The sequence below is a fragment of the Oncorhynchus mykiss genome, chromosome 2 (genome assembly GCF_013265735.2).
Source record: "Oncorhynchus mykiss isolate Arlee chromosome 2, USDA_OmykA_1.1, whole genome shotgun sequence".
Lineage (NCBI taxonomy): Eukaryota > Metazoa > Chordata > Actinopteri > Salmoniformes > Salmonidae > Oncorhynchus > Oncorhynchus mykiss.
In genome coordinates, this window is record NC_048566.1 from 46,055,809 (window position 1) to 46,077,569 (window position 21,761).

The 21,761-nt window shown below is 43.2% G+C and overlaps 1 protein-coding gene across 1 annotated transcript in view; it reads left to right on the forward strand.

Annotated features, from left to right (window-relative positions):
• Positions 1 to 21,761, forward strand: part of brsk2a (BR serine/threonine kinase 2a) — a 536,112-nt gene that overhangs the window by 459,806 nt on the left and 54,545 nt on the right. The window contains exons 10-12 of the mRNA XM_036949734.1: positions 8,145 to 8,309; positions 14,125 to 14,222; positions 14,629 to 14,779. Of these exons, the coding sequence (XP_036805629.1) occupies positions 8,145 to 8,309; positions 14,125 to 14,222; positions 14,629 to 14,779 (414 nt within the window). The remainder of the gene's footprint in view (positions 1 to 8,144; positions 8,310 to 14,124; positions 14,223 to 14,628; positions 14,780 to 21,761) is intronic.

Consider the following 21,761-nt stretch of genomic DNA (forward strand, 5'->3'; position numbering starts at 1 on the left):
CTTCTGCTTCCCTAGCTGCTTTCCCAGAGGTCTCCAGGTCAGCACTGTAGGCCTCCCTAAGGTGATGCCCCTGGGCCTTATGACCTTATAAGTAATCAACAATTTATATTAATGCCAGGCACAACTGGCTGAAATGACCTTTTTGCATCTACCTATCAATTTTGAGATTTGTTGGTGTTTTGGTCCATTATTTTAAAAAAGTATATTTTCTTTATTTTATCACACTACTGTCATCAACATTTTTATGCATTTTAACCACTTTAAAATGGACATTCATCAATCATTTTAAAGCTCACTGCATTCAATTAAGCATAATGTAAAAGCCCATTTCACAGAGAGTGTTACAAACTGGACTATATTTAGTAATTTATTTTAAAGAGAGGGTGATTGGGTCTAATTAGGCGTTTGGCACTACGAATTCAGTGTACTTGTCTTTAATTGCCATTTCCCAACAGTCCCACACTGTAATGATCCTGTGTGTGTAGCTGGTGTAGAGAGTCAGGCGCAGGACAACAGAATTGAGTAATCAGCGTATTTTACTCAAAATACAAAAAATTCACAGCAACATAACGAGCCCAGAAAAAGGACCGATGTACAAAGAACAATCACTCACAAACCAAACATGGGGAACAGAGGGTTAAATAATAAACAAGTAATTGGTTGAGTGAAGCCAGGTGTGAAAGACAAAGACAGAACAAATGGAAAATGAAAAATGGATCGGCGGTAGCTAGAAAGCCGGTGACGTCGACAGCCGAACCGTCGCCCGAACAAGGAGAGGGAGCGACTTCGGCGGAAGTCGTGACACACAACGCCAACTGATTTTTCTCAGCTTCAGAAGCATCTGCATTCAGCAAATATTGTGTGGTTATCCTTAGATATTTTCTCCAGATTTACCCACAGGGCATTGTTGATATGTTATAATTTTTTATTCTAGATAACATTTTCTTTGAAAAAATGCTCAAACAATGCATTTTACGTGCATGTCTTTAGTATTTAAGATTTTTTTTTAAAGTATTAATCCATAATCTGCGCTGGACAAGTCCGGTCCTGGAGTGTTTTAACAAATTGAAACTCAAAAATGTAGGCATCCAGTCTCCAGAAAAAGATATTTGCACGATATGCAAATATGCACATATTTAATGGAATAGTGGCTCGTTTGCATGTTTTAATACAAAATTTAAGAAAAGTTGTAATACAAACAATTATTATATTTGATTATTTACATTTACATTCAACTGGTAAAAGTTGTTTGTGATATGAATAACGGAAAAAAACGTACCTTATGAGAGTGAGGACTTAAGCAACACACCATTTAAGTAGGATCGCCCTAGGCAGGGCACATTAGACAAATGTCCTAATAGAGTCCTTTAGCCAAATGTATGGATGATATAAAAATAAATGAGACAAATGAGACAAAACAATATGAGAATATTGTCCCTACTGGAAGACGAGGAAAAGGAGACCTTTCCAGCTACATGATCAAGCTGATATCGGAGGAGCTTAGCGTGGATGTATCACTTGAGGATCTGGAGCAATGCCATCGGACCGGTGTGAAGCAGAAGAACATTAAGTACTGTACCCTCGCATGGTAATCTTTAAGCTGTGGAACTATCAGACCAAAGTCAATATTCTGAAGGCACTGTGGGAAAGGAGATTAAAATCCATGGCCAGGCCATTTGAGTTGTCCAGGATCTGTCTGCTAAACTGAGAAAAAACGTAAGAATTTCATTCTGATCAGGCAGTCACTTGAGGTCTCAACTCTGATTCCCTGAGTGCTATGGGTATGGAAGGGAACACAGAGGATGGAGTTCACAAGAGCGGATGAAGCCCTGAACAGGCTTCAGGAAACGTTTCCAGTTAAAAGAGAGCCCAATGCCCTCAGGAGAGGAAGAAACAGAAAAAAGCATACAAGGCTACATACAGTTGAGACAATATTCTTTACCCCTTCTCCCAATACAATCTAGATTCTATTGTCCCCCAAAAAATATAAATGCAACAATTTGGCTGACTTACAGTTCATATAAGAAAATCAGTCATTTCTAAGAAATTCATTAGGCCCTAATCTATGGATTTTACATGACTGGGAATACGGATATGCATCTGTTGGTCACAGATACCTTTAAAAGAGGCGTGGTAGAGGCGTGGATCAGAAAACCAGTCAGTATCTGGTGGGACCACCATTTGCCTTTAGGCAACGCGACACATCTCCTTCACATAGAGTTGATCAGTCTGTTGACTGTGGCTGTGCGAAGTTGCTGGATATTAGCAGGAACTGGAAAACCCTGTGGTACACGTCAATCCAGAGCATCCCAAACATGCTCAATGGGTGACATGTCTGGTTCGTATGCAGGCCATGGAATAACTGGGACATTTTCAGCTTCCAGAAATTGTGTACAGATCCTTGTGACATGGGCCGTGCATTGAAACACAAGGTGATGGCGGAGGATGAATGGCACGACAATGGGCCTCAGGATCTCGTCACGGTAACTCTGTGCATTCAAATTACCATCTATGAAATGCAGTTTTGTTCATTTGTCCGTAGCTTATGCCTTCCCATACCATAAAACCCCGCAACCATGGGACACTCTTCACAATGTTAACATCAGCAAACTGCTCACCCACCAGATGCCATACGCTGTCGGCCATCTGCCTGGTACAGTTGAAACCGGGATTCATCCGTGAAGAGCACACAAATATGTAGTCTATCACCTTCTATGCCAGTGGCCATAAAGGAGAGCATTTGCCCACTGAAGTCAGTTACAACGCCAAACTCCAGTCAGGACAAAACCCTGTTGAGGACGACGAGCACACAGATGAGCTTCCCTGTGACGGTTTCTTTATTATTTTTGCGATCAACATTTTATTTTATTTCATATTACACAAAATATACAAGGCAGGATTACATTACAAGTATTTGCTGACATGACAACACTAAAATACAATACAACTATTTACATACTGTCAGGAGCCCATTAATTGAGTACACATATGTCAGGAAGGAAGTAGGGTTTACAATATTATTCTCAGGAAAGAAAATGTCATCCCCCCATTCTCTTACCATGTAGTGTAGGTCCATAGCTTGGTCAAGAGTTGTTGATATCTGATAGAGATGTACATTATACATCCCCATGCATTAACTGTATTTGCCCAAGCTTTGTTTATCACGGCCACTGATCGCTCTATACGAACAATATCTTGAAAATATGATGAACATGTTTGAGTCAAGAGGATTGGAGGGGTAATCCAAGCACTAATCATAACTGTTTTAACCCCGCATAAATTATTTATTTCTGAACCAGTTGCAGTACAAATGAAGAGTCATCATTGAACAAAAATAAAAGTGCATCTTTGTTTACAGGGAAACCCATAATTTTTGTAAGGAACTGTGGAACATGTGACCAGAATTGGGACACCACAGGACATTCCCAAAACATGTTACCCTTCTCCGCCCACAATGGGTACACAAAAGGTTTATTGTTTGTCAGCAGGTTATGGTTATGCAATATAGAAGAAGATTCACAGAACTTCTTAGTGTTGCCTATATGTTTCTCAGCGTAGTACCATATTTGTAGTGAGTTGGAAATAATTTAACCACATTTTTTGAATGCTGTTTTTACCTTGATACCGGATTTTTTTTTTATATGTAAGTCTATGCAGTGCAACAAGTGCTTCCTCTATGTCTCTCCAAGAAGCTGCAATAGAATCATTGCAGAATACTCTCAAGGATTTTATTTGGAAAGATCAGTAATGTAATTTGTAATCTCGAAGAAATGAACCTCCTAATCCCTTTAACCGCGTAAGAGTATCATATCGAATGTGTGACTTTTTATCATTCTAAATAAACTTTGAGGTCATGACTTTAATTCCTCAAAGTATTTTGTCAGAGGAGATATAGACAACATAGAGAAATACAATTTTGTCGACCGAGTACATTCATTTTTTTAATAGAAATCTTACCTTGTAATGAGATTTTAAGATAGGGCCATCTCTGCAAATCAGGGGTGATCTCCTCTTTTAGTTTTACATAGTTCCCTCTGTAAATATGGTGGGTATGCATATGCCCAAATAAATAAAGTCTGCCTCATGCCACTGCACTGGAGAATGCAGTATGCAAAGTAATTAATTTCGCAGGGCTATTAAGGGGCACCAGTATAGATTTCCCTGTTTTTTTATATCCAGAAAATTAACCGAACAGAGTAAATCATTTCAGAATCTGTGGAAGGTAAATTGAGATCTGAGAAATACAATATCATCATCAACATAGAGGGACAATTTATGCAGAGTACCTTTTAATATTGATGGGTGAAATAAGTGGGTTCAATCTAATCGCTTGGGCAAGGGGCTCCAAAGACAGGGCAAAGAGCATTGGTGATAATGGACATCCTTGTTTTGTGGAACGTTGTCTTAGATATAATTTTTCCTGTCTAGAAAACTGCTTGGGATGCAGAATACAATGTTTGTAACATGGAGATAAATTCTTTACCAAAACCACAGAACTCCGAAACACACCATAAATAGTTCCATTCTAGCCGATCAAAGGATTTTTCTGCATCCAAACTAAAAGGTGCAGCAAGGACTAGGTCGTTTTCGGACTCATGATATATACACATCTAATATTGTCTGAGGTTAAATTACCCTTTATAAACCCAGTTTAATCATAGCTAATTAGATTTCCTACAAGCAGTTCCAATCTGATGACAAGTATCTTTGCAAACAGATTGAGTTCTGTTGTATTAATGCTTAAGGGTTTTTGCAGGTGATACGGTTATGACTGTTCAGAATGATGAGAAGATGACTGTTTAATGATGAAATAGATATACCTTTATAGAGATTAATTCGGGAGATGGTAGCTCTTTAAACAACCTCTTCTGTGGTGCCCCAAATCATAATAAGTTCATTGTTACATGATTAATTTAATCGGGTAACAATTAAACATAGTTGATTAAATAAATAACAGTCATCAGATTAATGAAAGTAAAGTCACGACACATCTTAGAGTGATTTATAACCATAGTTACAAATACAAAACGTTCTGTATCATCATTATCAGAAGCCTCAACCTGAACACAGTTTTCTATCAAATAATATTTGTGAGCAGACAAAGTAATTGGGCGTCACTCTAAAGCGGGAAGGTGGAATAAACGAGTCAGGAGTAGGTTTTCTTGATTGAACACAGTTCTCTATTGAGGGCATTTGGTCAACACAAACACTCCAACATAATCAATGAAAATCTTCCAAGGAAAAACATACATCTTCTTCTCCAGATGAAACAGGAACACAATCAAAAGTCACGGGACTGTCACCGTCTTAGTGGTTCTTCCTGGATCCTCTCTCTCTCTCTCTCTCTCTCTCTCTCTCTCTCTCTCTCTCTCTCTCTCTCTCTCTCTCTCTCTATCTCTATCTCTATCTCTATCTCTATCTCTATCTCTATCTCTATCTCTATCTCTATCTCTATCTCTATCTCTATCTATCTCTCTCTATCTTCCAGAGATAGTTTTCCCCTCGTCCCTGTGCTGGTTCCATTCTCTCTCTTATAGGGGAAGGAGAGTATGTCATTAGTATCGTCAGCTGTGCTTAATTGCCTCTGGTTACTTTGTCTCCCATGCCTTGTTGGGGTACTATCCGTGAGCCCAGCCTGCCCTCTGGTGGTCCTTCCACATATTAAAACACCTTTCGTTTTGTTAGTGGCTAAGAAGTGAGCAACACATTTAAAGTATCTGTTTTGGATTCTATAGACATCAGAATGTTTTAGGTGGGTTTCTTGTATTAGGGCAATATCAACGTATTTACATCTGATGTATTCTAAGCATTTGGTACACTTGATAGCGGAATTTCAACCATGGGAATTTAACAACATTAAGATGAGCTCACGGTTCATTAAAAACCTTTGTCATATAGAATGTATGGATAAGTGTATGACAAAAACCAACAAGAAAATACATTTAAAAAACACCTGTTCAATACAAACAGGAAAAAATATTTGCGCACCATTATACATATTTCTGAACAAACTCTGACAGCTGGGGTTTAACAATAAAATAAACAAAAAGAGTAACCTCCCTCAAGTCGGGAAGTCTATAGCTTGTCTGGTAGGAACTCAAATTCTCAAATCAGGAGGATCCAAAACAGGGATGCACGTCCCAAGTCCTGTCCCATTATGTCAGCCACTTGTTTTTATCCAACATGACATAAATACGTGGCAAAATTACTTTTCACAGAACACGTATCCTTAAGATATTTAATTTCTCCCGAAAGCAGTTCCTCCAGGGATTCCTTAACTGCTTGTTTGACCATTGCCTGTATCAAAGTTTGTTGATTCAAAGCCTTCAATGTGGCAGAGTTGGTTGTATCCTTAATGGTCTTAGTTGGCTCAGTGTCTTTGTTTGAGATGCATTTAGGCTTCCCTGTGCCTTGAGTGTCCTCGGTTGCATAGGTCCATCTTATTAAGCATTTTGAAGGTTCAGAGGCCAGTTGCCAGGAATTTATTACGGCTTTTGGTCTTTAGAGACCTCAGAACTACACAAATCTAGAATTGGGATGGAGTGACTGGGAGGACATCAGACACTTGTCTGGGGTGTGTGTGTGGGGCCTCCACTCATCCCATTTCACCCCAAGTACACCCCCACTAGCCACTATACCTTCATTTTTAAGGTAAAACAAACCAACCACAGTACCTAAGTGGCTTCAGTGGTCTTTCTTCAAATGCATGTACAATGTATGTATCCACATACTGTGTTTAGTTTTACCATTAGGCGAAAAAAAGGCAGTACAGATATGTACTTTGCTTTATTTTGTTTTTCTGTGCATTTCTTTGTGTCTTGATACATGTCTGCTCAGCCCACATTCCCATACTCTATATATGTAATGTTTACAATAACTATGAATTTATACTATGATGATCCCATTCTAAGGAATGCCCACCGCTCTCAAATGCCATATCTGCTAAAAATGTTTTACTTTGTTCTTCAATAATAGATGGAACAGATAAGGTTAACTTTGATTCTATACAAGTAAAGAACAACACAATCCAACTTATCACATGGAATGTGCATGGGCTCCATGATGGGGTAAAAAAGCATATGGTTCTCGAACACTTAAAGTCAGCAGATGTGGTTCTCTTGCAATAGTCAATGTACATAAACAAATTATAATTCTTGAACATTTAAAGAGGAGTCTGCCAAAAGGCACCTCAAGGACTCTCAGACCATGAGAAACAAGATTATCTGGTCATGTTTTAAGTGTAAAACTAACAATGACTCAATAACCCATGCCTTCTGGGAATCCTATGAAGTCTAAAACTTGTGGGCGGAGCTAGAATGTTGGCCGTCAGAAGTATTACAATGTTAACTTACTTTTAATCCGTCTGTCTGCATATTTCAAGACATAGCATATGGGGGTGTAGTGAGATACCCAATGGACTGGACGATTCTCTTCTCATCACTCATCTTGACAAAACGTATACTAAACTTGGAAATCATTAAATCCACCATTATTAACACAATGGAAAAAACAAATTATTTATTATTGAAATAGCATGGGTGACCTGGGAGACTGAGAACAACTAATTGGTACAATTTAAGGCCATGTGGCAAACAATAATGCAGGCAATAGGGATGGGGTTGTGAGCATGCAGATCTGGGCAAATGAGATGTAGTCATTGTTTGTGTGCATCTGTAAATTGATGTTCGTATATGTATGTTTGTATCTGGTTTAAAAAATAAAAATGAAACACTTTTTTTGTAAATTATATTATCAAGAAATACATTTTAAAAAGATTCACGCTTGGGGACCATTAGAGATATTTGAAACTCACGTGTGAAAAAGTTAAATGACTCCCGATTCTCATCTGATTCTTGAAATAGTCCAACTGGGATTTCCAGAAAACCTGGGAATTTTGGGAAAGTTACTGAAATTTTGCGACCATAGTCCTCCAATATTTCCTCATCTTAATTAAATCACTTATTGATGTAAATGTGTTTGCTTTGCATCCCAAATGGCACCATATTCCGCATATAGTACTCCACTTTGACCAGCTCTGGTCAAATGCGGTGAACCATAAAGGAGCAGGGAATTAAACTCTGGACTCCCGCGTATCAAGTGGCAACACCACTATACTAACACTACCCTCTATGCTGTTTCCTCAGAGGGGGTAAGAATGAACCCGAACCAGAGCAGCCTGTTCCCAGGAAGGTGGCTATACGGAGCCTGCCATCTACAGACGACATAGATCCGGATGTACTGGACAGCATGCATTCTCTGGGCTGCTTCAGAGACAAGAACAAACTGATGAAGGACCTGCTCTCGGACGAGTGAGTAGTGAAGGAGGGATGGATGGAGGGGTGAGGAGGGAGGAAGGGGGGCAAGGAGGCTGGAACAAAGGGGGGCGGGAGAGAGTGAGGAAAGATGGATGGAAGGGATGGGGAAGAGGGAGTGAGAAAGGATGGAGGTGGGAGAAGGGAGGGAGGGGAGGACAAATTAGGATATGGTGGGAGAACAATGGGGGAAAGAAGATCAGAGAAAGATGGATGAAGGAAGGAGACAAGATTAGATGAGATGATAGGGTGGTGGATGGTACAAAATGAGAAGGGACATAAGAGAGAAAGGACAGGAGAAGAGAGGAGAGGACCATAAGGACTCAAGGACATGAGCACAGAAGGCAGAGGAGTGGAGAAAGAGGGAAGGTTGTTGAATGGAGGTGTGAACATTGGGGAAGGTGAGCGGAGGAGAGGGATAAAGGGAAAGGGGAGAGGGGAATTGTCTCTAAGCTCCAGAGGCCTTGGGTTCTTATGAAATCCTTTGAACCTGTTGCTTTGGATGTCAGCAGACATACGTCACTTTGCTGTTATCACACGACTTTGGCAGCAGTGCTTAATACCACCTGCTTGCACAGGTGTTTCATGTCTTGTTTGTCTATTTCTATGTTCAGCCTGATATGGTTCTCAGTCAGAGGCAGGTGTTCGTCATTGTCTCTGATTGGGAACCATATTTAGGTAGCCTGGGGTTCACTGTGTGTTTGTGGGTGATTGTTCCTGTCTATGTGTTTTTCACCAGATAGGCTGTTTTAGGTTTTCGTTACGTTCATCACGTTCTTTATTTTTGTAGTGTTTGCATTGATTCGTGTTTTACGTTTGTTCATTAAAACATGGATCGCAATCTACATGCTGCATTTTGGTCCGACTCTCCTTCTCATAAAGAAAACCGTTACAGAATCACCCACCACCAACGGACCAAGCAGCGTGTCAACAGGCAGCAGCAGCAGCGTAAAGAGGAATGGACATGGGAGGACGTTTTGGATGGCAAGGGCTGTTACACTTGGGAGGAGATACTGGCTGGAAGAGATCGCCTCCCATGGGAACAGGTGGAGGCACTTAGGAGAGCAGAGGCAGCCGGAGAGAGGAGCCGGCGATATGAGGGAACACGGCTGGCAAGGAAGCCCGAGAGGCAGCCCCAAAAATTTCTTGGGGGGGGGCTAACAGGGAGTATGGCTACGCCAGGTAGGAGACCTGGGCAGACTCCCTGTGCTTACCGGGGGGCTAGAGAGACCGGACAGGCACCGTGTTATGCAGTGGTGCGCACGGTGTCTCCAGTGCGGGTGCATAGCCCGGTGCGGTATATTCCAGCTCCGCGTGTCGGCCGGGCTAGATTGAGCGTCGAGCCTAATGCCATGAAGCCGGCTCTACGCAGCTGGTCCCCAGTGCGTCTCCTTGGGCCGGTTTACATGGCACCAGCCTTGCGCTCGGTTTCTCCGGTTCGCCTGCATAGTCCAGTGCGGGCTATTCCACCTCGCCGCACTGGCAGGGCGACCGTGAGCATTCAACCAGGTAAGGTTGGGCAGGCTCGGTGCTCAAGAGCTCCAGTGCGCCTGCACGGTCCGGTTTTTCCAGTACCACCTCCACACCCCAGCCCTCCGGTAGCAGCTCCCCGCACCAGGCTTCCTGTGCGTGTCCTCGGCCCAGTACCACCAGTGCCAGCACCACGCATCAGGCCTACAGTGCGCCTCGCCTGTTTAGCGCTGTCGGAGCCTTCCTCCTCTCCAGCGCTGTCGGAGTCTCTCACCTGTTCAGCGCTGCCAGAGCCTTCCTCCTCTTCAGCGCTGTTGGAGTCTCCCGCCTGTTTAGCGCTGTCGGAGCCTTCCTCCTCTCCAGCGCTGTCGGAGTCTCTCACCTGTTCAGCGCTGCCAGAGCCTTCCTCCTCTTCAGCGTTGCCGGAGTCTCCCGCCTGTTCAGAACTGCCAGTTAGCATAGAGCTGCCAGTTAGCATAGAGCTGCCAGTTAGCATAGAGCTGCCAGTTAGCATAGAGCTGCCAGTTAGCATAGAGCTGCCAGTTAGCATAGAGCTGCCAGTTAGCATAGAGCTGCCAGTCTGCAAGGAGCTGCCAGTCTGCAAGGAGCTGCCAGTCTGCATAGAGCTGCCAGTCTGCAAGGAGCCGCCAGAGCTGCCTGTCTGCAGGATTCCGCCAAAGCTGCCAGTCTGCAAGGAGCCGCCAGAGCTGCCAGTCTGCATGGAGCCGCCAGAGCTGCCAGTCAGCATGGAGCAGCCAGGGCCGCCAGTCAGCATGGAGCAGCCAGGGCCGCCAGTCAGCATGGAGCAGCCAGGGCCGCCAGTCAGCATGGAGCAGCCAGGGCCGCCAGTCAGCATGGAGCAGCCAGGGCCGCCAGTCAGCATGGAGCAGCCAGGGCCACCAGTCAGCATGGAGCAGCCAGTCAGCATGGAGCAGCCAGTCAGCATGGAGCAGCCAGAGCAGCCAGTCAGCATGGAGCAGCCAGAGCTGCCAGTCAGCATGGAGCAGCCAGTCAGCATGGAGCAGCCAGAGCTGCCAGTCATCATGGAGCAGCCAGTCAGCATGGAGCAGCCAGAGCTGCCAGTCGACCAGACTCTCCCAGATCTGCCAGTCGACCAGACTCTCCCAGATCTGCCAGTCGACCAGACTCTCCCAGATCTGCCAGTCGACCAGACTCTCCCAGATCTGCCAGTCGACCAGACTCTCCCAGATCTGCCAGTCGACCAGACTCTTCCAGATCTGCCAGTCGACCCAGTCGACCAGACTCTTCCAGATCTGCCAGTCGACCAGACTCTTCCAGATCTGCCAGTCGACCAGACTCTTCCAGATCTGCCAGTCGACCAGACTCTTCCAGATCTGCCAGTCGACCAGACTCTTCCAGATCTGCCAGTCGACCAGACTCTTCCAGATCTGCCAGTCGACCAGACTCTTCCAGATCTGCCAGTCGACCAGACTCTTCCAGATCTGCCAGTCGACCAGACTCTTCCAGATCTGCCAGTCGACCAGACTCTTCCAGATCTGCCAGTCGACCAGACTCTTCCAGATCTGCCAGTCGTCCAGACTCTTCCAGATCTGCCAGTCGACCAGACTCTTCCAGATCTGCCAGTCGACCAGACTCTTCCAGATCTGCCAGTCGACCAGACTCTTCCAGATCTGCCAGTCGACCAGACTCTTCCAGATCTGCCAGTCGACCAGACTCTTCCAGATCTGCCAGTCGACCAGACTCTTCCAGATCTGCCAGTCGACCAGACTCTTCCAGATCTGCCAGTCGACCAGACTCTTCCAGATCTGCCAGTCGACCAGATTCTCCCAGATCCGCCAGTCGACCAGATTCTCCCAGATCCGCCTGTCGACCAGATTCTTCCAGATCTGCTAGTCGACCAGGATCTGCTGAAACCGCCAGCCAGCCAGGTTCTGGTAGTTTCTACTACCTGCCTGGGCTTCCTCTCAGTGCTGAGCTTCTTCTCAGTGCTGAGCTTCCTCTCAGTGCTGAGCTACCCATCTGTCCCGAGTTACCTCTGTCCCGAGCTGTCCCTCTGTCCCATGTTATCATTGTGGTGGGTAACCTATTTAGGGACGTTTAGGAGGGGGATTAAAACTGTCATGGAGGGGGGTCCACGTCCAGCGCCAGAGCCGCCACCGCGGACAGATGCCCACCCAGACCCTCCCCTATAGGTTCAGGTTTTGCGGCCGGAGTCCGCACCTTGGGGGAGGGGGTACTGTCACGCCCTGACCATAGTTTACTTTGTATTTTCTATGTTTTGATTGGTCAGGGTGTGATCTGAGTGGGCATTCTATGTTTCATGTCTTGTTTGTCTATTTCTATGTTCAGCCTGATATGGTTCTCAGTCAGAGGCAGGTGTTCGTCATTGTCTCTGATTGGGAACCATATTTAGGTAGCCTGGGGTTCACTGTGTGTTTGTGGGTGATTGTTCCTGTCTATGTGTTTTTCACCAGATAGGCTGTTTTAGGTTTTCGTTACGTTCATCACGTTCTTTATTTTTGTAGTGTTTGCATTGATTCGTGTTTTACGTTTGTTCATTAAAACATGGATCGCAATCTACATGCTGCATTTTGGTCCGACTCTCCTTCTCATAAAGAAAACCGTTACAGTTGGAGCATTTTAGAGCGTCACAAATAAAGCAAAGCGGCGATGCCTTTAGGGCAGGGGTTGTGTGTTGAGATTGTGTTACCTATGACCTTCCTAAGGGCCTGTGAAAGTTTCAGTGTGGTTCTCTGAAGGTTTAGTTATGATTCACTGTGAAGGGCCCATGCATCATCCCTAAAGTTACCTTTTTTCACATTTCAAGTGCTCTTCAGTTTTCTGTTATCTCTCCTCTTCATTTTCCTTTCTTCCCCATTTTATTATTTGCCCTCTCATTCGTTTCTCACCCTTTCTTCCGTCCTCTCCTCTCTTTCCTTACTCTTTGCTTTCTTTATTTCCCTTCTCTCCTCTCTACTATTCTTATCATCTCTCTGCTCTCTCTCTCCTCCTCTGGGTCTGAAAGCAAAAAGAAAGTCGGAAGCGTTAATTCCATTTATTCTTCTTTTCTTTTTTAGCTGAAGTTGCAGGTCTTCATCTATCGCTGCATTCCCCAGACCCTTCCGTTTTATATGCCATATTACAACCAGGGCTCTGAGTTTCACAGCCAGAGGAAATCGATCCTTCGTCTGGACAGGCCAGAAAATGTGACTTGTCACCTCCTATGCAAATGAGGAGTCAGATTTCACATACTCCATCTCAGCTACGGGCGTAGAGTGGCATCTGAAACAGGATACTGAGCTCTTTCACAGAGTGTACAGCATTTGACGTTGCACCGTTCACAGAGCATTCTGTACATGAAAATGTCAGTCAGAACAGGTCCAGAATATAAGGGCACAAGGTGAGACCCAGATGCAGACACAGGAGGCAGATGGTTAGCGTCCAAGATGTTTATTAACAATCCAAAAGGAGTAGGCAAGAAAATGATCGTGGACAGGCAAAAGGTCAAAACCAGTTCAGAGTTCCAGAGGTACAGAATGGCAGGCAGAATGGTCAGGCAGGCAGGAATGAAGTCCAGAAAAACAGGCAAAGGTCAAAACCGGCAGGACTAGTAAAATAGAATAGAAAAGCAGGAGCACGGAAAAAAACATGGTGGTTGACTTGAACATACAAGACAAACTTGTACAGAGAGACAGGAAACACAGGGATAATACACTGGGGGAAATAAGCGACACCAGGAGGGGGTGGAGACAATCACAAGGACAGGTGAAACAGATCAGGGCATGACACAGAATCATTACATTTTCAGATAATTTTTATTTAACTGTTATATGGTCATAGCTGGAGCTGTTTCAATGTGCTAATTGTGGTTGAAAAAGACATGCGTGAAATTGACAGATGAATTAACTCAATGTGCATTGAAGACGTTGTACGTAATGAGCTTGGAGTGGCTGAATTGAAAAAATATACAGTGGGGAGAACAAGTATTTGAAACACTGCCAATTTTGCAGGTTTTCCTACTTACAAAGCATGTAGAGGTCTGTCATTTTATCATAGGTACACTTCAACTGTCAGAGACGGAATCTAAAACAAAAATCCAGAAAATCACATTGTATGATTTTTTTATGATTTGCTTGTTTGAAAATATATAATTTTATCGATGTCTAGTGAGGTAATAAAAAGTATATTTTCGTCTGTCATGGAGCATGAAGTCTTTAAAGGAGTGACAGTTGCTCCATTGAGATTATTGGCTGCTATTAGCTATACACTATTAGTTTTGGTTTATGTAGTATCAACCAACCTGATCCTCCACTTTTTGCTCAGATCAATCCCCTTTTGTCATCTTTCTTCTGCTCTGCAGAGATAACCAGGAGAAGATGATCTACTTCCTGCTGTTGGACCGTAAGGAGAGGTACCCCAGCCACGAGGACCAGAACCTGCCCCCACGCAATGAGATTGGTAAAATAAAATGACCACGCCCAAAATCACAAGACAGTAGCAATTGTAAAATCTATGTTGACGGTGAATCTTCTCACAGAAAGGTTCTCACAGAAATTTTCTCACGGAAATGTTGACGGTGTTAACTCACGGAAATGTATTACATCAAGCACTATGGGAAGAAGCCCTCCCCACCTGATTCAACTAGTCAAGGGCTTGATAATGAGTTAAATGAGGTGTGTTAGCTCTGGAATATATCAAATACATGGGGAACCAGGGAGAGGTTTGAGTGTGCGCTAATGCATGTGCTTGACTGTCAAACTGCACTGTAGCTAGTGTGTGATCTTCTCTCTCTCTATCTCGCTCTATATACAGTATATATATCCTTTCTCCCCTCTCTCTGTCTCACTCCCCCTCCTCTCCTCAGACCCCCCCAGGAAGCGTGTGGACTCCCCCATGCTGAACCGCCATGGCAAAAAGAGACCGGAGAGGAAGTCTATGGAGGTGCTGAGTGTCACAGACGGAGGCTCCCCCGTACCCGCCAGAAGGGCCATCGACATGACACAGCACGGACAGAGGTACACAACCACACAGGAACAGAGGTACACACACAACCACACCCATGCACACACACACACACACATATACAGCACACATATACAGCACACATACAGTACACACACTTTGAATGTGTTTGACCATGTTTCCTTATCCCATCACACCAGCACCCATCAACTCTGCATGGCATCATTGAGACACCATTAGTCTCTTACCATCTCCACTCTTCAATATTTTGGATATTGTAAATTGACAAGATAGTGGTAAGACAGCAGACAATAGGGCTAGTTCTATCAGTGAGCAGTGTTGTGGTCTGACACACAAACATGTACACAAGCATGCACGCACACACACACACACACACACACACACACACACACACACACATAGGCAAACTGACAGATGGACGGACCAATGTCCGTCCATCCATCCGTCTGTCAGTTTGTCTATGGGTGTGTATGTCATCAAGGCAAAGGGTGGCTATTTTGAAGAATCTCAAATATAAAATATATTGTGATTTGTTTAACATTACTTTGCTTACTACATGATTATATTTGTGTTATTTTGTAGTTCTGATGTATTCACTATTATTCTACAATGTAGAAAATAGTAAAAATAAAGAAAAACCCTGGAATGAGTAGGTGTGTCTAAACTTTTGACTGGTGCCATATGTGGATTTTACATTGGAAAAACCTGCACATTATTAAGGGGAAAAAATACATTTTAGTTTTACAAAAATTATAACTAATTGTAATTTGGATATCATCTGTTTTGGTAATTTTTTATTTCAGATAGTATTATATACACACTGCCTTCTGAAAGAATTTAGACCCCTTGACTTTTTCCACATTTTTTTAGGTTACAGCCTTATTCAAATATGTATTCAATAATTGTTTTCCACTCATCAATCTACACACAATACATGACAGAGCAAAAACAGGTTTTTAGAATTATTATTGAAATATCACATTTACGTAAGTATTTAGACCCTTTACTCAGTACTTAGGTTGAAGCACCTTTGGCAGCGATTACAGCATCGAGTGTGCTTGTTAATGACGGTACAAGTTTGGCACACCTGTATTTGGGGATTTTTTCCCCATTCATCTCTGTAGATCCTCTCAAGCTCTGTCAGGTTGGATGGGGTGCGTTGCTGCACAGCTATTTTCAGGTCTCTCCAGAGATGTTTGATCGGGTTAAAACCTCTTGGGGCCAGGGGGCAGAATTTTCACTTTTGGATAAATAGCGTGCCCAATTTCAACTTCCTGCTACTCATGCCAAGAATATAAGATATGCATATTATTCATAGATTTGGATAGAAAACACTCTTCTAAAACTGTTTGAATCATGTCTGTGAGTATAACAGAACTTATGTAGCAGGCAAAACCCAGAGGACTAACTGTTCAGAATTTTTATTTTATTTTTCTCTCTCTGTTCCCTGACTTGTTATTGCCAAGGGATATTTCATAGGAACTTGTTTTCAGTTCCTACCGCTTCCACTGGATGTCACCAGTCTTTGGAATTTGGTTGAGGTTATTCCTTTGTGCAATGAAGGAGTAGGCCAACTCGGAACTGGGTACACTTTTGTGAGTTGCTTAAGACGTGAAAAGTGGCGCTGGTTTGTTTTCTTTCCTGTATTGAACACAGATTGCCCCGTCTACAATTTGATCGATTATTAACATTTAAAAATATTTTGGCAAAGTTAATAGGCAACTTTTGAAATATTTTGTAGTGACGTTGCATTTTTTGTAAGCTGTTTTTTTTCTGGATCAAACACGCTTTATAAATGGACATTTTGGATATATATGGACGAACAAAAGGACAAATTGCGATGTTTATGGGACATATTGGAGTGCCAACAAAAGAAGCTTGTCAAAGGTAATGCGTGTTTTATATTTTATTTCAGCATTTTGTGTAGCGCCTGCAGGGTTGAAATATATTAACTCCTTTGTTTACTGCTGGTGCAGATGGTGCAGGCTATCAGATAATAGCTTCTTATGCTTTCGCCAAAAAGCATTTTTAAAATCTGACATGTTGGCTGGATTCACACCGAGTGTAGCTTTAATTGAGTATCTTACATGTGTGATTTAATGAAAGCTTGAATTTTATAGTATTTTATTTTAATCTGGCGCTCTGCATTTTCCCTGGCAATTGGCCAGTTGAGACATTTGCGTCCCGCCTATCCCTAACTAGTTTTAAAGTCCGGGATCTTGCTAGGCCACTCAAGGACATTCTGAGACTTGTCTCAAGCCACTCCTGCGTTGTCTTGGCTGTGTGCTTAGGGTCGGTGACCTGTTGGAAGGTGGACCTTCTCCCCAGTCTGAGGTCCTGAGCGCTCTGGAGCAGGTTTTCACCAAGGATCTCTGTGTACTTTGCTCCGCTCATCTTTACCTCTATCCTGACTAGTCTCCCAGTCCCTGCCGCTGAAAAACATCCCATAGCATGATGCTGCTACCACCATGCTTCACCGTTGGGATGATGCCAGGTTTCCTCCAGACGTGACACTTGACATTCAGGCCAAAGAGTTAAATCTGGGTTTCATCAGACCAGAGAATCTTGTTTCTCATGGTCTGAGAGTCTTTAGGTGCCTTTTGGCAAGCGGGCTGTCATGTGCCTTTTACTGAGGAGTGGCTTCCTTCTGGCCACTACCATAAAGGCCTGATTGGTGGAGTGCTGCAGAGATGGTTGTCCTTCTGGAAAGTTCTCCCATATCCACAGAGGATCTCTAGAGCCCTGTCAGAGTGACCATCGGGTTCTTGTTCACCTTCCTCACCAAGGCCGTTCTCCCCAATTGCTCAGTTTGGCCCAAGGCGGCCAGAACTAGGAAGACAAGTGACTAGTACTGAGATTGAACCCGCTATCCTCGGTGGGTGTAACAAAAAAACTGTCTTAAATGGTAACAAATCTGCCCAATTAGCTGTTCGCTTTCCGTACACCCACTTGTGTTGATACGCCTATTTATGTTGACAAACATGTTCCAGCAGCTATGTTGAGTTGCAGTTACCCCAGACTCCTCTTTTGCTTAATTTGGGCTCCCGACTGGCGCAGCGGTCTAAGGCCAACTGTATCTCTGTGCTAGAGGCGTCACTACAGACCCTGGTTCAATTCCAGGCTGTATCACAACCAGCTGTGATTAGGAGTCCCATAGGGCGGTGCACAATTGGCCCAGTGTCGCCTGAGTTAGGGTTTGGTCGGATCAAATCCCCGAGGTGACAAGGTAAAAATCTGTCGTTCTACCCCTGAACAATGCAGTTAACCCACCGGTAGGCCGTGATTGTAAATAAGAATTTGTTCTTAACTGACTTGACTAGTAAAATAGAAAATAAATAAAACATTTGATTTCAATGTTTTTAAATTTAACATCCTTCTCCCCTTATTACAGGGCTGAAGCTAAGCTGAGCTGTGTATGGGGAGAAGGATGTTGGTGAGAGAAGTCAGTGTGGGTTTCTGGTTTATCTATGTCTTGTGCGTTTTGTCATATCCTTGATTGAACAGTATTCTCTGCTGGGGGAGGTGTGTGGTTGTTAGTTTGTGCACAAACGTGTGCGTGCGTGCGTGTGTGTGAACGTAACTTTATCTCTCCCCAGCAGCAAACTTTTATCGACAGTTTTGAGAATCAGGAGAACTTTACATCAGAGTGTGTCAGAAAGAAGACTGGCTTTGAAACATATATTATGACAAGCCAAATCTCGGCGTGTACACTGACGGAAGGGAAAGATAAGTATTTTGGAATGGAATGCATTTTAACTCAAGCTACATAGACGAAACAATACATATTTTAGTATGATCTGGATATATTTTTCTTGCATGAATGACCAATTCATCTTGTATATAATAAAGTGGGCTGGAAAATCTTTAAAAAATCACAGAAACACAGCTTCATCTTAATCCTGAAGGTGTGCGAGGAGAAATTGAGGAGAGGTTGATTGATTGATTGAATTTATTAGACCATTTAAGAGAATACATAAGGGAGCTTCAGCCGGTGATGCCTCCACATAATTTTTTTTTTTAAATCATCAAGGATAACACTATATAGCTTAAAAGCTTATTTCCATTGTGGTCCTTTTGTAAAGGGAAGAGGATGCAGCAAGGTTAGGCAGAAATTGAAGCGACAAGAAACAATGACAGACAAAATTGTTGTTTGTTATTTAACATGAGATTAAAAGTACAATTGCCTTTCCTAATAAAAAACTATGGACAGGTACATCTCCCTTGTTAATACTATGGGGGAAAATATACAGCTGTAATATATAAATGTGTTTTTTTTTTGTTTCGTTTTGCCGTTTCTTACAGTGCCTTGCGAAAGTATTCGGCCCCCTTGAACTTTGCGACCTTTTGCCACATTTCAGGCTTCAAACATAAAGATATAAAACTGTATTTTTTTGTGAAGAATCAACAACAAGTGGGACACAATCATGAAGTGGAACGACATTTATTGGATATTTCAAACTTTTTTAACAAATCAAAAACAGAAAAATTGGGCGTGCAAAATTATTCAGCCCCTTTACTTTCAGTGCAGCAAACTCTCTCCAGAAGTTCAGTGAGGATCTCTGAATGATCCAATGTTGACCTAAATGACTAATGATGATAAATACAATCCAACTGTGTGTAATCAAGTCTCCGTATAAATGCACCTGCACTGTGATAGTCTCAGAGGTCCGTTAAAAGCACAGAGAGCATCATGAAGAACAAGGAACACACCAGGCAGGTCCGAGATACTGTTGTGAAGAAGTTTAAAGCCGGATTTGGATACAAAAAGATTTCCCAAGCTTTAAACATCCCAAGGAGCACTGTGCAAGCGATAATATTGAAATGGAAGGAGTATCAGACCACTGCAAATCTACAAAGACCTGGCCGTCCCTCTAAACTTTCAGCTCATACAAGGAGAAGACTGATCAGAGATGCAGCCAAGAGGCCCATGATCACTCTGGATGAACTGCAGAGATCTACAGCTGAGGTGGGAGACTCTGTCCATAGGACAACAATCAGTCGTATATTGCACAAATTTGGCCTTTATGGAAGAGTGGCAAGAAGAAAGCCATTTCTTAAAGATATCCATAAAAAGTGTTGTTTAAAGTTTGCCACAAGCCACCTGGGAGACACACCAAACATGTGGAAGGTGCTCTGGTCAGATGAAACCAAAATTGAACTTTTTGGCAACAATGCAAAACGTTATGTTTGGCGTAAAAGCAACACAGCTCATCACCCTGAACACAACATCCTCACTGTCAAACATGGTGGTGGCAGCATCATGGTTTGGGCCGGCTTTTCTTCAGCAGGGACAGGGAAGATGGTTAAAATTGATGGGAAGATGGATGGAGCCAAATACAGGATCATTCTGGAAGAAAACCTGATGGAGTCTGCAAAAGACCTGAGACTGGGACGGAGATTTGTCTTCCAACAAGACAATGATCCAAAACATAAAGCAAAATCTACAATGGAATGGTTCAAAAATAAACATATCCAGGTGTTAGAATGGCCAAGTCAAAGTCCAGACCTGAATCCAATCGAGAATCTGTGGAAAGAACTGAAAACTGCTGTTCACAAATGCTCTCCATCCAACCTCACTGAGCTCGAGCTGTTTTGCAAGGAGGAATGGGAAAAGATGTCAGTCTCTCGATGTGCAAAACTGATAGAGACATACCCCAAGCGACTTACAGCTGTAATCGCAGCAAAAGGTGGCGCTACAAAGTATTAACTTAAGGGTGCTGAATAATTTTGCACGCCCAATTTTTCAGTTTTTGATTTGTTAAAAAAGTTTGAAATATCCAATAAATGTCGTTCCACTTCATGATTGTGTCCCACTTGTTGTAGATTCTTCACAAAAAAAAATACAGTTTTATATCTTTATGTTTGAAGCCTGAAATGTGGCAAAAGGTCGCAAAGTTCAAGGGGGCCGAATACTTTCGCAAGGCACTGTATGTATAACATTGCTCTGGGGAGGCGATTGAGTGTGTTGGACTGATGTTAAAGTGCCCTTAATATGAATACACAACCATGTCTTGGTTCATTTGGAGGTTTGTTGGGGTGAGCATTCACTCCGTGTCAGAGTCATGGAGAAAAATAACTAGATGAGGAGAGAATGAGACAGAGAAAGGGTAGATAGAATACTCTTTTTCCATTTTCCTTGAGGTCCTGAGTCCCCTCAACTCGAACTCTCACTCACACATGCACACCTACAAAGACTGACAGACAGGCCGACAGACAGACACAAACAAACACAGCCCTCAATTTTTCGGACCCCTTGTCTCAGACCTCCTTTGGTTCTATTACCACTGACCATTTACTTTGGTTCCGTTGTGTTTTTGAAGACTTCATGCCCCCTTCCCAGAACCTCTTGTACTCATTCCATCCCCCACAGTGCACCACTACACCCCTGTGGATGTGTTGGATGGACCTCAGATGCAGCGATTTGTCACATACACACACACACCTCCACAAAGAGTGTATGGGAAAAGTTTGGACTTGAGGAGTTTCCCAGACAAGGTATCAGTACAAAACCCAGCCACACACACACACATTTTGTCTCCAGTATAAGCCCTAACTCTCCATACAAGGGCCCTTTGTTTCCATTTGGGAAATGACAGATTGGTTAGCTACAGAATGTGTTTTTACCCCGACAAACACACACACACACAAACAAACGGGAAATATTTTTGTACAGAAGTGGATGTAACACCTGGACAGCCTGAGTATTATGAATGCTATTCATTGACTACAGGTCAGTGTTCAACACCATAGTACCCTCAAAGCTTATCATTAAGCTAAGGATCCTGGGACTAAACACCTCCCTCTGCAACTGGACCCTGGAATTCCTGACGGGCTGCCCCCAGGTGGTGAGGGTAGGAAGCAACACATCTGCCACACTGATCCTCAACACTGGAACCCCCCAGGGATGTGTGCTCAGTCCCTTCTTGTACTCCCTGTTCACCCACGACTGCATGGCCAGGCATGACTCCAACACCATCATTAAGTTTGTAGACGACACAACAGTGGTAGGCCTGA